The sequence below is a fragment of the Panthera onca genome, chromosome E2, assembly GCF_046562875.1.
Source record: "Panthera onca isolate mPanOnc1 chromosome E2, mPanOnc1 haplotype 2, whole genome shotgun sequence".
NCBI classification, from domain to species: Eukaryota; Metazoa; Chordata; class Mammalia; order Carnivora; family Felidae; genus Panthera; species Panthera onca.
The window spans coordinates 4867265-4883506 of NC_138353.1; the positions used below are offsets into that span (position 1 = coordinate 4867265).

Below are 16242 nucleotides of genomic sequence, written 5' to 3' on the forward strand. Positions count from 1 at the left end.
CACGCAGGTCAGTGGAACAGAATAGAGAACCCAGAAATGGACCCAGAAATGTGTGGCCAACTAATCTTTGACAAATCAGGAAAGAACAAGCAATGGAATAAAGACTTTCTCTTCAGCAAGTGGTGCTGGGAAAACTGGACAGCGACATGCAGAAGAATGAACCTGGACCATTTTCTTACACCATACACAAAAATAAACTCAAATGGATGAAAGGCCTCAATGTAAGACAGGAAGCCATCAAAATCCTCGAGAAGAAAGCAGGCAAAAACCTCTTTGATCTTGGCCACAATAACTTCTTACTCAACAAGTCTCCGGAGGCAAGGGAAACAAAAGCAAAAATGAACTACTGGGACCTCGTGAAAATAAAAACCTTCTGCACAGCAAAAGAAACAATCAGCAAAACTAAAAGGCAACAGACAGAATGGGAGACGATATTTGCAAACGACATATCAGATAAAGGGTTAGAATCCAAAATCTACAAAGAACTTATCAAACTCAACACCGAAAAAAACAAATAATCCAGTGAAGAAATGGGCAAAGACATGAATAGACACTTCTCCAAAGAAGACATCCAGATGGCCAACGGACACATGAAAAAATGCTCAACATCACTCATCATCAGGGAAATATGAATGAAAACCACCATAAGATACCACCTTACACTGGTCAGAATGGCTAATATTAACAACTCAGGCAACATCAGATGTTGGCAAGGATGCAGAGAAAGAGGATCTCTTTTGCATTGTTGGTGGGAATGCAAGCTGGTGCAGCCACTCTGGAAAACAGCATGGAGGTTCCTCAAAAAACTAAAAATAGAACTACCCTATGACCCACCAATTGCACTATTAGGTATTTATCCAAGGGATACAGGTATGCTGTTTTGAAGGGACACACGCACCCCAATGTTTACAGCAGCACTATCAACAATAGCCAAAGTATGGAAAGAGCCCAAATGTCCATTGATGGATGAATGGATAAAGAAGAAGTGGTATATCTATACAATGGAGTATTACTCGGCAATCAAAAAGAATGAAATCTTGCCATTTGAAACTACGTGGATAAAACTGGATGGTATTACACTAAGCGAAATTAGTCAGACAAAGACAAATATCAAATGACATCACTCATATGAGGACTTCAATAGACAAAACAGATGAACATAAAGGAAGGGAAACAAAAATAATATAAAAACAGAGAGGGGGACAAAGCATAAGAGACTCATAAATGTGGAGAACAGACAGAGGGTTACTGGAGGTAGTGTTAAGGGGGGTGGGCTAAATGGGTAAGGGGCATTAAGGAATCTACTCGTGAAATCATTGTTACAATATATGCTAACTAATTTGGATGTAAGTAAAAAAAAATAAAATTCAAATAAACTGTAAGAAAAAAATCCTCATAATAAAAGTTATGGAAAAGATTATAATAAAAAAAATCTAAACTTGATACAGTGATAGAGAATTACTATTATTATTACTTGTTAATTAATTAATTAATTATTTTTTTGAGAGAGAGAGCAGGGGAAGGGCAGGAGGAGAGGGAGAGAGAATCCCAAGCATGTTCCATTCTCACCTCATAGCCTGACATGGGACTCGATCTCATGACCCTGAGTTCATGACCTGAACCCAATTCAAGACTCAGACGTTTAACAGACTGAGTCACTCAGGTACTCTGGAGATATAGAATGTTGGACAATTACTTTCAATTCTTAAAAGAGATTCTCTCATGCAAGGAGAATATAAAGTCACCAATAAATATAAGATGAAATTAATGGTCTATTATGACAACTGACCAAGACATTAGTTGTCTATTATTATGACAATTCACCGAGACATGATAAAACATTCACTGACCACTAACCAAGGAAAGAGAGAAATAAGATGAGTCCCAAATTATGTATGGGTCATATTTATACAAAGAAGTACATACATAATTTTACTGGTAAGGGGCATGGCTGATTCATACTTGACTTCAACTCACATGGTCTTAAAATGTACTCGATGAACACTGACATCCTGTAACAAGATATACAAGTAAATGAAACTACAACGAACTCATGTGTGGAATGTTTCATACAAAAGAAAGCACATTATTATAGAATGCAAAACCAGAATCAGACAAAATTTAACTCCAACCAGTCTACATAAAAGAAATAGATTAATCCTTTCAAAGGAAATGTACTATGTAACTATAATTTTAAACCGCAACTACGGACCCATGAAAAAGAAGCTTTTGAATTGTCATGTCTTCATTGGCAGTTCACAGGAAAGATATTCATTAAAATCAACTACTGAAAAATTTTACAAATAAGCATGTAAAAGACATTAAAAAGTAATTATTTTCTTAAGATATTCCTCTTCTTACACAGAGTGTAGGGTATAATCCATTCTTTAGAACCAAGGTGACTAAAAAAAACCTTTCTAAATCAACAAACACTGCCAAAGTTGGAATATATAATGACAATCACTTCATAATCAAATAAATATTTGGGATGAAATTCAGATACATGATGAGGAAAGTGGGAGAATAATCTCATGATTAATTTTTCCTGAGGTAAGATTACATTTATGAGCAATCCTTTTTTTTTTTACATGGATTTTAGTAATTATCTACTTCAATTCCTTTTGTTTTTAAAGTTTATTTATTACTGAGAGAGAGATCATGCAAACAGTGGAGGGGCAAAGGGAAAGGGGACAGATGATCTAGAGCAGGCTCCACATGGACAGCAGACAGCCCCATGCTAGGCTCCAATTCCCCAACTGTGAGATCATGAACTGAGCCCAAGTCCAATGTTCAATTGACTGAGCCACTCAGTCACCCTCTATTTCCTACAAGGCACATACCCAGGTCATAGAGAACTTTTGATTTAAAAAAATCAGAGATGCATCTCATATACAAGTTTTTAGAAAGTGAAGACACATATGAAAAAGTCATAGGAACTTCCAACTATACAAAATTATAAAATGATGCAATTACTAGGAAATAAAGGTAATGATGGAGACTTTATTATAGGCTGTGGGTTCTAACTTGTAAATGTTCTAGCTCCTTTATGACATTAATATATAGGTAATTACGAAACACATAGATACATTAAATTATTTCACCATTGAGCAGTGGAACACAGAGTGGATTTTTCAAATTTTAATTACTACAAAGACACATAAACTTTTGAGGTGAAATAAAGGATTAGATTTTCTCATTTGAGGGACATGTTCTGTGATCTTATGAAATTACTGAGCCTGAATTTTGTACACTTAAGATTAAATCCTCTGTAACTTTGGAAATCCTAAACCAGAAAACATGAGATCTCTGTCTCCAGTGTTCTCAAGGCTTCTGCCTCAAACCCCAATGGGCCCACCACTACCCTCACACACTTATCACAAGCAGCAAAACAGAATTTAGAAATGACTTAGCATAGAGTTCCTCAGAAATACAGAGAGATCTTCTAGGGCTCTCACAGCAATGGAGAAGCTCTCAGATTATGGAGGTCCTCACCATGGATATGGTGGACCTTCCCTGGAGCTGAAGGAGACTCTTCGGAGAATCAAAGACATGATGTGTTAGAGAGCAGATGTCCCTCTGTGAGAGGGGAAGACATAAAACTCGGCTTTACAAATGAATTTCCATTCAAGGAGAGCTACCTGAACAACATTGTAAGATCCATCTTCCTCCTTCACATTTGGACCTCACCTGTGTCGTGTGCTTCACTCCCACCTACCTGGGTGTGAGGCTACTGTCTCTTTTCTCTTCACACCCCACAGCTCCTTCTTTTGCTCCAAAACGATGACCAGGTCTGGTTTTGACACAAGACCTGTTTATCAGAACGAAGGAATATAATTATTGCTGGAGTTTCTACCTTTCGACGCGGTAATGTACTCAGCAGACAACAGGGACATGGGAGAATTCTAAAAATTGATTTCCCAAACACTGTTGCACAAGAAAAAGTCCCTTTACAACATGCAGGAGGACTTTCAAACATTCACATCATGGCCTGCCTTCCAAGTGCTACCAATACAATAAGGAGTAAAAGTTGGAGTTTAAGATGTGGGCCATACCGTCTTATGCCACTCAATGTTTAGAATTGCCATTTATCTACAAAAATGATGATGGTACCTTTAAAAGATAGGAGGCCAAAGCTGAAAGGGAAATATCATGAAGGTATTTCTCTATGTCTACAAATCCCCATTTCTTTCCCTTGCTGCAGGCATCTGAGTCCCAGTCATATAAAGGGGGAGCTTCCAAGAGACTCTTCAAGGGAAGGAACAAAACCTGAGCAGGGTTTGGGAAATCTAGAAGGAGATATCCTCACCCAAGAAGAGGAGGTGTCGATAGGTCTCTAACATCACATCTCTGTACAGTTCCCTCTGACTGTGATTCAGACATCCCCACTCCTCCTGAGAGAATTCGATGGCCACATCCCTGAAGGTCAGCAGTGTCTGAAATAAAAACCACAGTTATGAAGTGGCCATTGGCAGAGTTCATAATGGCACCTAAGAGGCAAGAGGGAGTTAATGTCACCAGCTAGACTCCAAGAGTTGTTCTTCACCGCTTACCTACTTGTACCCACAGACCATACTCCATCATTTTACTTCACCTCTTTTTTCTACCTTGTCTTTTACTTCTGGCAAACACCCTATGGGCACAGTCTCCTGTCATGGAAACAGAAAACATACAACAACATGTAACAACCGCCGTAAGGAAGAGCTTGGGCATGGCAACTTTGCGCTTAACCCCTGACTCATACCTATGCAGATGGACGACTGGGTTAACTCATGGAGTGAGGACAGTTACCTTGGCCCCCGTGTAATACCAAAATCTCCACCCCAGGGGGAGCACAAACCTCATTTACATAACACATAGTGTATGTACGGAAGTGTTCTCCTAAGGCATGTGTGCCACCTTATGCCCAGTTCAGAGAAAATGACATGGCTCCACTTTCTAATTGTCCACCCAAATCTTAAATAAAAGGAAATGATCACGCCCCTCCCTCTTGCTCTGTGCATCTCTCCTTTGGAAGTTATTCCCCCTGATCTGCTTATTGGCTGCAAATCAAGGTTCCTGTCTGTGACAACCTCACGTGCTGCACTTTCTATCTACGACTCTATTATATTTGAGGATTTTAACACACAAACATGTCAAGTATGTGAATCTTGTTTTCATTTTCTGAAAATATAAAGCATCACCACCTGGTGATGAGACCCTTTTGGTGGCAGAACATCAAGGGGACAGATGACTCTTTCTACTCATAGAAACTCCCACATGTTATCAACTCTAAAGACAGCTGCCTTGCCTTTCCAACTCCTACTAAATTCTCCACTGGCCAACCTCCACTCATCGGTAGGAACTGATTCAGCAGGAAGAAGCTACTGAAGAGGAGACCTTCCATCTTTAACAACCTTAGAGATGTAAGGGTGTAATTCGTTCACGTGGGGAAATGTAGCTCCAATTAAATTTCCTTACACCTTAGAGCCAATGATAGGCACCTGAGACATGCAGGATATGCCCTTCCTCAAGGAATCATAGCTGCTTTCATGCCTCAATGTTTAATTTTTATTAAATACTTGCAACAGGCAGAGTATGACATTCCTTTATCAATGGGCTTCAAGGTAAGTGTAAGGAAAATTAATGGAAGCTACATTTTTTTGGCTTGGTTCTCCTCACCAGAAACTACAAGCAAAGAGAAACCCAGAAGAAAGAAGTTTCCAGCTGAAATGTGATGCTTCTGCACATCACTCAGTAAATCTAAGATCCTTAGCAAAGATGGGGGGGGGAAGATCAACGTCATAGGGGAGAAATCTGGCAGAGTGAACCAGGCCAGTTAAAGAAGTGAACACAAAGTGTAAGGAAACAAATTGCTATCAGTGCCTAAGACATACCAAAGGACACATGATTCCTGGTGTGTTCTGTTGGCCCCCAAACAGTAAATCTGATTGTCAGTCTAATTATGAGAGAATACAGTGGATTTATACAAACTTCAATCACATATACTTTCAGTAAAGGGTGCTTTGAGGCAAATAGGCTTGAGCACCAGATTGTAGAGGAGTCCACAGGGGCCACCTGGCTGAAGAGAGGAAGGCCCAACAGATGACCTGCCTTAAAATATCTATAGGCCCTAACAAACTAACAAATGGGTACTTACAACCCCTTTGTAACCCATTACAACCCAGGCAGAATTACCACATGAGGGAAAATTCCATAAGTTACCATACATACACATCTTCTCCCTGCAAAATTAGCCCCAAGTCACTGCCTCAAGGCAGGAGCCTCTCCTCTGCTGTCCTGCCCACCACTCCCTTGAGGTGTGTTCATAAATCTAATGTCTTATTCTGCCACACGTGAATTATTTTCACCACTCATGCCCTCGGCTTCCACAGGATCATCGACCCGTATTTGGGAGCCCCATCTGAATGGGAGAAACACCACATTTAGATGGTTGTTTCCCTGTCCTGTAATGTCTAGTATATTTTAAACAGAGTATCTTTTCCACATTTTACACCAAGACTGCTCCTCCCACCCCCCGATTTTTTAACTTTCAAGTTATTCAGGCCTCATATCCATCCTGTGTTTTTTTGCATTTATTATTTGGTACAAAAAGGTCGTTTTATTATAACACAGAGGACCTGTGGGCACCAGGATCCACAGTGGGGTTGTGAAGAGTGATTATGCAGCCAGGGGAGGGAAAGGCAAAAGGGAGGTCTCCAGAAGGATTCCCATATGCTTAAGAGGACTCCTAAGATACTGGGGGCCTTGTATTTTTCATTTTCTTAATCTTGCTCTACAGACAGGTACTAAATGGGGAACTAAAGGGGAATGGTTCTCCTCGACTGAAATCCCACCACCAGACCCCATCAGCAACAGGAATCTTGGACTCAACCTCTTCCCCTTTGGCTCTGTCCTAAAGGGATTATTTGCAATAGTTGCAGGACTTTACCCCAAAGTGACAAGTGTTGACGTCCTAGTGAAGGCTTGTTTGAGAATACAGAGAAGATTCCTGCTTATAGGGGGGAAGAGTTCTAAAGACCTAACCTTGAGTATCGTTCCTGAGAAGGTTGTAAAGCTTTGGTGAAAACATAAGGCAGAAACACCAAACACAGAGAAACCAACATAGGCGATTTCTAAATGCATGGAATTTTAGGGGGAAAAGATGACACGGCCTCCGACCTGGAACACCAGGCTTACCTGGGAGCTGGGCATTTCTTCTTCTTTCCCCTCGTCCTCTAGCTTTCTTTCTCAGAAGGTATCGGTGGAGAAATCACACATGCATCAGGAGAAAATGCCCTTAAAGGCACCAACAGAACGTCTTCACCAGAGAAGTGCTCACTGGCAGGCGGGACTTTGAAATGCAGAAGGACAAAACTTCCTAGTTTTTTGTGTCAGGAGTTTTTCAGAAATGGAGACTACGTATTTGGTGCCCAATCTCTGAGTTTTCCTTCTATAGTTCCAGTGGCTTCCACTCCCTCAGACACCCACAAATTCTCCTACAGCATAGGAAGAGTGTGCTGCGCAGACCTAATCCTCCCACACTCATGTAGACGAGACACCATTACCTCTCCTTGAGCAAAAGCCACAGTCAAATCTCATAAATTAATGGGAAGCCTTGCCAACTGACTCTGGCCTCAGGTAGAATCACCTGGAGCACTTCATTAAGTCAACACTGTTGTTTCCAACCACAACAATTGACAGAATCTGAGGAGGGGGGCAACAGCAATGGTCGGTTTGAAAATCCACACAGGATCCCTTTGGAAACCATTTTAGGAAGTAAGGAAGGCTATGGTTATTCAGATTTAAACCCATTTCTTCTTCTCTGATCAGTTTCCGGATATTGGAAAAAAGAGAGTGACAAATTTAAGAGCCAAACACACCTTGAGCTCTTTAGCCAACCTTTTCCATGTCATCCTAATTCCCAATGACAGGGCTCCAAAAGCCACAGGCATCTTCCTAGTCCTCCCTGTCAATTGACTTGGAGAAACTACTCTGTTCCTTGGGAATAAACTTGTCTCTGTCCTTATTGACATCTGAGCTACATTCTTAGTATTCCAACCCAATGCTACCAGCAGCCCCTGTCTCAGAGAACTAAAACAATTCAAAGAATATAGGTCTTCAATACATAGCAATGGGTCCCTGTCTATGAACTTTTTCCTTTGTGTCTAGCCTTTTGAACATTACACACCCATTTCTCCTTAGTTTATCTGCCCCAATTCATTCACTGGACTGAGATTTCTTTGGGAAATGTCATGCCAGAATTTCTTTTCCCCAAAAAGTGGGAAAATCTAGAATTTGACAGTAGTAACCACATTTGGAAACAAGAGGAGATAAATGATATTTCAACGTGTTTTCTATGCTCTGTCTGTGATGGCACTTCAGGTGAGGTTAGTGGAACTGATCATTTAGTCCTATTGGATGACCTACCAACCATCTTGTGATGAAAATGTTGAAGTGATATTGGCACGATCCACAGTGCATCATGCATCAAGTTTCACATAGATCCCTCAAAGTCTTTGTCCAGAATTAATCATTACCCTATAAGTAAAGAAACCCGACCGGGCATCAAACACATAATAGTGGATTACAAAACTCAGCCCCTAGATCAATGGTCATGCTCGAGAAATATTTGGCCACTGCTGCAATGAAGGCCAGGACTGGGTACCATGGTAGACTGGGTTGGGGGGGGAGAGCGTAGGGGGTGGAGGAGCTCCTTTGGGGAGGAGGAGGGGTCCTAGGGGGAAGGGGATTCCTGGGAAGGAGAGTCCTGGCAAGGGAAGGGTAGATCAGGAGGGAAGTAGTTCCAGTCCCTGTATCACCCCTATTGTACCTGTGAGAAAACCCGAAGGCTGAGGATGGAAGTTTGATTAGGACCCTTGAGCAATAAATAACGTTATCTGTCTGTATCCTGTTGTTCCCAACATTCATGCACTAGTGACATCGATTCCTACTGAAGACCAATTTTTCCCTGAAACTGGCCCATGTAGTCCTTTTAAAAAGAGTCCATTTGATAGGGATAGCCAGTATCTTTTCCTTTACATGGGAGGAAAGGCAATACACCTGGGCAGTAATGCCTCAGGGTTCCACAGAGGGTCCATCCTATAGGTGACAATCTTAAGGCTATATTGGATGATAGTAAGTTTTCTGCAGGCTTTCCTCTGTTATAGTATGCATATAATTTTGTTCTCTGCTCCCCTTCTCAAGATTCTTGGCATGACACCAGCATACACCTGTGAAAGCTTGTGGTTTTTAAAGAGACATCAAGTGTCCAAAGAAAAATTGCAGTTTGCTCAAAACCAGCATGGGTATTTAAGGCACTTGCTGTCAGACAAGGACTAGGTTTCAACGCATCCTGAAAATCAAAAATCTACAACTAAGTACCAATTCTGAGGCTTTCTGGGACTGTTTGGTTTGTGCTGAAATTCTATTCCAAAATTCTCTCTTATAGGTCAAAGTGTATGTGCTTTACCAAAAAAGGACAAACTTAACCCTATCATTTGGAAAGATGGGGATGACATAGTAATTGAGACTTGAATGAAAAGTCTAAATCTATTAAAAAACAAAACAAAACAAAAAAAACTTCTCAAAGTCAACACCCAAAAAAACAAGCAACCCAGTTAAGAAATGGTCAAAAGACATGAATAGACAATTTTTCAAACAAAATATCCAGATGACTAACAGACACATGAAAAGATGCTCAACATCACTCATCATCAGGGAAACACAAATCAAAACACTGATGAGATATCACTTTCTACCTGTCAAAATGGGTAAAATTAACAACACAAGAAACCACAGGTATTAGCAAGGATGAAAAGAAGAGGAGCCCTGTTGTACTGTAGGTGGGAATGCAAAGTGGTGCAGCTGCCATTCAGGAGAAAAGTAGATGAGGTTTTAAAATTACTAAAAATGGAATTGGAGGTGCTTGGGTGCTTCAGTTGTGGAGTTTCTAACTTGATTTTGCTCAGGTCTTGATCTCATGGGCATGGGTCAAGCTCCACATGGGGCTCCACAGTGAGTATGGAGCCTCTCTCCCCCTCCACCACTCACACTTGTTCACTCTCTATCGCTCAAATAAATACACATTAAAAGCAAAGAATAATTTAGTTTCTGTCCATGGTGGCCAAAATAAGATACTTGTATGATTTTACTCTTCCTAAATTTCCTAAGACTTCTTTTGCAGACTCTCACATCCTCTAGACAGGATGATGTTCCTCACACCTCAGATATTTTGTGTTTAGGACTCACTTATGGTTTTCCTGCTATGCATGTGCAAGCTGAGGGGCCAACCTATTGTAGGAGTAGTACCACAAGTAGATCGTCTCCTGAAATAACAGCTACCCCAAGCATCCTTGTCCTAGGGAGCATCTTTGTAACCTTTATACCCAAACTCCCCCATCTCATGAGAAAAATGTAGTGTGTTGTTCTTTCTGTCAGTCATTTATATATTCATGTTTCCAAGAGTGTTATGTTCAATTACATGTCAGTGACGTTGTAAGTAAAATCGTGAATAAAGTAATGTATTCTAGGGATGCCTGTGTGGCCCAAGGTGGTTAAGCCTCTGAGTCTTGATCTTGGCTAAGGTGATTTCACTGTTTGAGGTTCAGCCCCAATCAGGCTGTGCACTGATGATGTGGAGCCTGCTTGGGATTCTGTCTTCCCTTCCCTGTCCCCTCCCCTTCTTGTGCTGGAAGTCTCTCTCTCTCAAAATAAATTAATTAAAATAAACTACGAAAAAATGTAATCTATCTAGCAAAAAATAATAAATTACAGGCATAAAATAAAACCTTTCATAATTATCATATAAGCAGCTCTACAATTATTTTGTTAATGGTTCCGGCAAAAAGGCCAGAGTCTTAGCAGTAATATAAGTTTTTCCTGTAATGAAGAAACACTTGAAATTATCTTTGAGTGTGTATCTTTCAATATGATACATTATAGTTTCCCAATTTATCTGCATGTGGAGTTTGAAAACTGTTGCACAAAGACAGTTTAAAGGTTAGAAGGTCCTTCAAGAAACAGGGCTAAGGGAAATTTTTTCTGAATTGTAATGCAACTGACCACAGGTGAAGCTATAGGGAAAGCTAGGTTTTAGGGAATGCAGACATTGCAGATCAAGTGGTGAACATTGTGCCTTGTGTCCTAGGAGAAATGTTGACGTCTTGATAGATGAAATGCTCAAGGAAATCCATTAGCATTTTTTTTCTTTTTTTTTTAATTTTTTTTAACATTTATTTATTTTTGAGACAGAGAGAGACAGAGCATGAATGGGAAGGGGCAGAGAGAGAGGGAGACACAGAATCGGAAGCAGGCTCCAGGCTCTGAGCCATCAGCCCAGAGCCTGACGCAGGGCTCGAACTCACGGACCGCGAGATCGTGACCTGAGCCGAAGTCGGACGCTCAACCGACTGAGCCACCCAGGCGCCCCTCCATTAGCATTTTTAAGTGTTTTCAGTCATAAGTGTAATAGTGAACTGCCTGGGAAAGAAGAAAATGCAGGTGGATGTGTCAGCTGATACATATAAAAAGAATGCTGGTAGGTAGTCAATAATGAATAGACATTTCCAGGCTGAAGACCTGAAGTGGATAGGTGTGCTGAAGTTCACTTGGTCCATATTGAGCTTTAATGTCAATTGACTCTTTTGAAAAGAAACAGGTTACAAGGATAGTCTTTGCCAGTCTCGATTTTCTTAAAAATGTTAGTTTATTGATTTTGAGAGAGAGAGAGAATGGGAGACAGAGAGAGAGAGAGCAAGTGAGAACCAGGGAGGGGCAGAGAGAGAGGGACAAAGAGAATCCCAAACAGACTCTGTGCTGTCAGAGCAGAGCCTGATGTGCGGCTTGATCTCACATACCCTGATCTCACAAACAAAACCAAGACATGCTCAACCAACTGAACCACCCAGTCTCATGTCAATTTCTTAGTTCAGCCTGAACAACCAGAAAGGGACAGGAATTCTGACACCCCCAAAAGGGGATAGGACATTCTTGCTCCATGGGAGTTTCAGGAGCCAACCCATTCATCACCCTGCTTTCCATTTCTGAACATCTAGAAGTTTCAAGCTTTAAAAAGTTAATATACATAGACTTTGTGAAATGGAAAGAGGACCCAGCAGTGCCTTCAACTGTTGCTATTTTGACCTTGGTCTGTACTTTCTAACTGATTCCATTCTTCTTTCCACGTCAGCATTTAGCTCAGGAAGAAGCCCCAGCAGGCAAAGCATCCCAGGTTGGGAAAGGAAACTACCCCCTCCAGCAACAGGCACTGCCCTGAGCCAGCAAGACCCCACATGCCTCACAGCAGTGCAGTGATTGGCCTGACCTTCCCCACCTTCATGCACCACCACCCTTCATCCTACATTTTCTTTATATAAACCTGGAAGGATTTTCAGCAGGTTGGGGACAGTGTTTGAGGTGTTGGTCACCTCTCTTCTCAGTGTTGGCCTCCGTGAAGAAAATCTTCTTGTTTTATCACCACTCATCCCACTGCTGTTCTTGCCTTCTCTGGGGGACCCACACAGACCAGGTTTGGCCACTTGTCACTGACAAAATCCAAAGGCAGAGAGATGAGAGGTGGTGAAACACGAGAGGTAGTTATTTCAGGGAGGCTGACACTGCAAAGATGGCTGAATAATGTCTCAAAGACTGTCTCCAAAGTGCTGGATACACTTCCAGGTGTATGGAAGGGAAAAGGGGAGAGGTGGGTGGAGGGGCAAAAGGAGTCAGGACCTGCAGGTAGACAGTGAAGTCTGCCATTGTCTAGGGTAGGGTCTTTCTGGCTCAGGGTAGTCCTTGAGGCTTGAGGGGTAATTCCAGTTCCCCTGAGGGATACTTTGTCCTCAGGGTCTTCCTCCTGAGCCAGGAGACAAGCTGGAAGGAACCCAGTGAGCAAGTTTGAGGTCAAAATTGAGGCAGCAAAAGTCCTCTGTCTTGCCCTTGGATTTGGACAGCCATGAGTGGCAGAACTGGGTCTGTCTGGGGTCACTGGAACCAGGTGCTCCTGTACCCTTGGGTCCTGCTTACAAAGTCATTACCACAATCTATCCAATAAACATATCCCTCATCTCCCATTGTTAATATGTGTGTGTGTGTGCGTGTGTCTTGAGAACACTTCCAATAGCCTCTCTTAGCAAATCTCAAGGGTACAACACACTAGTATTAAGCACACTCACCAAGGTGTAAACATTCACTGCTCACACATCCTGCATTAGTAGTGCTTTTTGCCACTTGACCAACATCTAAACATTTCCCCCATCCTCAGCCCCTGGCAACAAACTTGCTAATCTTTAATAATATTGCCATTTTTAAGATTTGCGTGTATGTGATTTCATACAGTATATATTTTTCTGTATGTGGTTTATTTAACTTAACAAAGTATCCTCTAGCAACCTCTAAGTTGCTGTCAATGGAAAAATGTCCTTTTCTGAGGCTGATACATATGCCAAGAATAAATTAGGTGAAGGACATCTACTAGGAAGGAGTTAATAGCAGAGATGAACATTTAATTTTTATTTATTGTAAAGTTTATTGATTTATTTTGAGAGAGAGAGAGACAGAGAACGACCAGGGTTGGAGCAGATAGGGAGACAGAGGATCTGAAGTAGGCCCTGTGCTGACAGCAGAGAGCCCGATGTGGGGCTCAAACTAACCAGCTGCTAGTTCATGACCTAAGCCAAGGAGGGACACTTAACTGACTGAAACATTCAGGTGCCCCCAGCGATGAACCATTTATAAAATGTTATCTGCGTGGCAGTGCAAACATGTTTGATAAACATTTGCTCTTTCCTTTTTCATTGAATGTAAATGTAGTTCCTCCTTCTTGAGATGTAAAGCCGTACCCCCTTCTCCTTCATTCCAAATGGCATATAAGCCTCGATTGCCTGTCTTTGAGCCTAACATCTTTGAGGTTCCCATAATCAAGAAATTATTTTTTTTCTCTCTTCTGAACTTGCCTGATGTCAGTTTAATCATTAGACTGACCAAAGAATAGAGAACAGATGAAGGAAAATGTTTTCTTCTCATACACATTCATTCTGTTGTTGAAAACTGACCTCTGTTCTTCAGAGCTAAAATATAATGTGAAGACAGAGTTTGGAAAAAGATGTGAGTCAGGAGTTGAGCTCAAACTGGATGTGTATAAGCTCTTTCTCTGAGAAGACATTACTTTTGTATAGTTTCTGTTTTCATCACAGGAGGCTGTCCCCATAGGGTGTTTTGCCCGAAGTAAAAGATAAGGTGGAATGAAGAGATTATATGTGGGACTATGGTCAGTGGGTACAAGCAGGTAAACAGTGAAGGTCAGGTCTTGGTGTCTAGCTGGTGACATTAACTCCCTGTTTCATCTTGGGTACCATTATGAATGCAGCCTATGGCCACTTGGTAACTGTCATTTTTATTGCAGGGACTGTTGACCTTCAGGGATGTGGCTATAGAATTCTCTCAGGAGGAGTGGGATGCCTGAACCAGTCAGGGGGGAACTGTACAAGGATGTGATGTTAGAGACCTATGGACAACTCCTCTTCTTGGGTGAGGATAACTCCTTCCAGACTTCCCAAACCACACTCAGGGTTTTGTTCCTTCCTTTGAAGACTGTCTCTTGGAAGCTTCCTCTTTGCATGACTGAGATTCAGATCCCTGCAGTAAGGGAAAGTAGGGGTTTGTAGATGTAGAGAAAAATCTTCACGATGTTTCCTTCTCAGCTGTAGATTCCCCTTCTTTAATGTAAGATCATAATTTCTGTAGTTTACTGGTAATTGTAACCATTGACTGGCGTAAAATGGTATTGCCCACTTAATCTCCATTTGCTACTCATTACTGTAGTGGTAGTACTTGGAAGTGGAGGTCAAGATCTGAACACTGCAAATCCCTCCTGCATGTTATAAAGGGGTTGTTTGGCAACAGCTTTTGGGAAATCATTTTCTAGAATTCTACAATGTCCTCTCTTCTCTACTGAGTACAATACTGGGTTGAAAGGTAGAATTTTCAGCAATACTTAGATTCCTTTTTTTCTGATAATCAGGTCTATTGTTTCAAAAACAGACCTGGTCATTTTTTTTTTTTTTTTTTGGAACGACAGAGGGAGCTCTGGGATGTCAAGAGAAAGGAGACAGTAGCCTCACACCCAGGTAGGTGGGAATGAATGAAGCAAATGACAGAGGTGAGGTCCAAATAGGAAGTAGAAAGATAGACCTTAAAATGTGGTTCAAGTAGGCTCCTTGAATGGAAATTAGTTTGAGAAGCCTAGTTTTATGTCTCTCCCTCTCACAGTGGGACATCTGTTTTCTAACAAATCATGCTCTTACATTCTCTAAGGATTCTCCTTCAGCCCACTGGTGGTCCATCACATCCACAGTGAGGGCCACAATACCCTGAAAACTTCTCCATCGCTTTGAGGGCCCTGGGGAATTTTCTGTACTTCTGAAGAACTCTATGCTAAGATATTTCCAATTTCTCTGCCTCCTGTGAGAAGTGTCTCAGGGTAGTGGTGGGCATACTGGGGGGAGCGGGGGTTGGGGTCCAAATCCCAGAAACACTGGAGACAAGTATCACATGATTTCTGTTTTATGCTTTCCAATGTTACTGAGGCTTTAATCTTAATTGTACCAAATTGGGATTCAGTAATTTCATCAGATAACAAAGCACCTTCCTAAAATGAGAAAATCTTATCTTTTATTTCACATCAGAAGTTCATTTTTCTTTGTATGAACTAAAATAAGAAATTTCCAATCTGTCTGTCCCATTTCTCAATGGTGAAATAATTTGTTTATCCTAACATTCATAACTAAATTAATGCCATAGGTAAACTAGAATATTTAGAACTTAGAACTTGCAGCCTATTATTAAGTCTCAATGGTTACCTTCTTTCTTAATAATTTCATCATTTTCATATTTTGTGTTATATAAAGTTCCTGTAACTTTGTTATAAATGTTTTCACTTTCTGAGTACTTATATAAGAGATTCATTTCTGATTTATTAGATCAAAGTTGTAACTTGGGCATGTGCTTTATGAGCTATGAGGTAGATAATTAGTAAAAGTTTTACATTTAGAAAAAAGTCTTAATCATAAATGTAATTTTACTTCACAATAAATTAATAACTACTTTTTTTTTCTATTTTCCTCAGAATGTATCTGGATTTAAGCATAAATATTTTTTTGTAAAGTGACTGTCAGCCTAGTTTTCAACTTTGATGGTTTTTATTTAGAAATGAAAGGGTTCTGGGGCACCTGGTTGGCTCAGTCTGTTGAGCGTCTGACTTCGGCT

The 16242-nt window shown here is 40.9% G+C and overlaps 1 protein-coding gene across 1 annotated transcript; it reads right to left on the bottom strand.

Moving 5' to 3' along the window:
- Positions 1–3691: 3691 nt before the first annotated feature.
- On the bottom strand, positions 3692–5383 carry LOC132689967 (zinc finger protein 679-like). The gene is made up of 3 exons (XM_060649848.3): positions 5288–5383; positions 4307–4433; positions 3692–3808 (listed from the first exon to the last, which is right to left on the bottom strand). Exons 1-3 carry the CDS (start codon positions 5381–5383, stop codon positions 3702–3704), a joined length of 330 nt encoding a protein of 109 aa, XP_060505831.1. The 3' UTR covers positions 3692–3701.
- Positions 5384–16242: the final 10859 nt, after the last annotated feature.

Coding starts and splice junctions, on each gene's coding strand:
- LOC132689967 (XM_060649848.3), bottom strand. CDS start 5,383: ATGGAAGGTCTCCTCTTCAGTAGCTTCTTCCTGCTGAATCAGTTCCTA. Junction 4,434..5,287: donor ATTTAGTAGGAGTTGGAAAG/GCAAGGCAGCTG, acceptor TTTTTATTTCAG/ACACTGCTGACCTTCAGGGA. Junction 3,809..4,306: donor TCGACACCTCCTCTTCTTGG/GTGAGGATATCT, acceptor TCTGATAAACAG/GTCTTGTGTCAAAACCAGAC.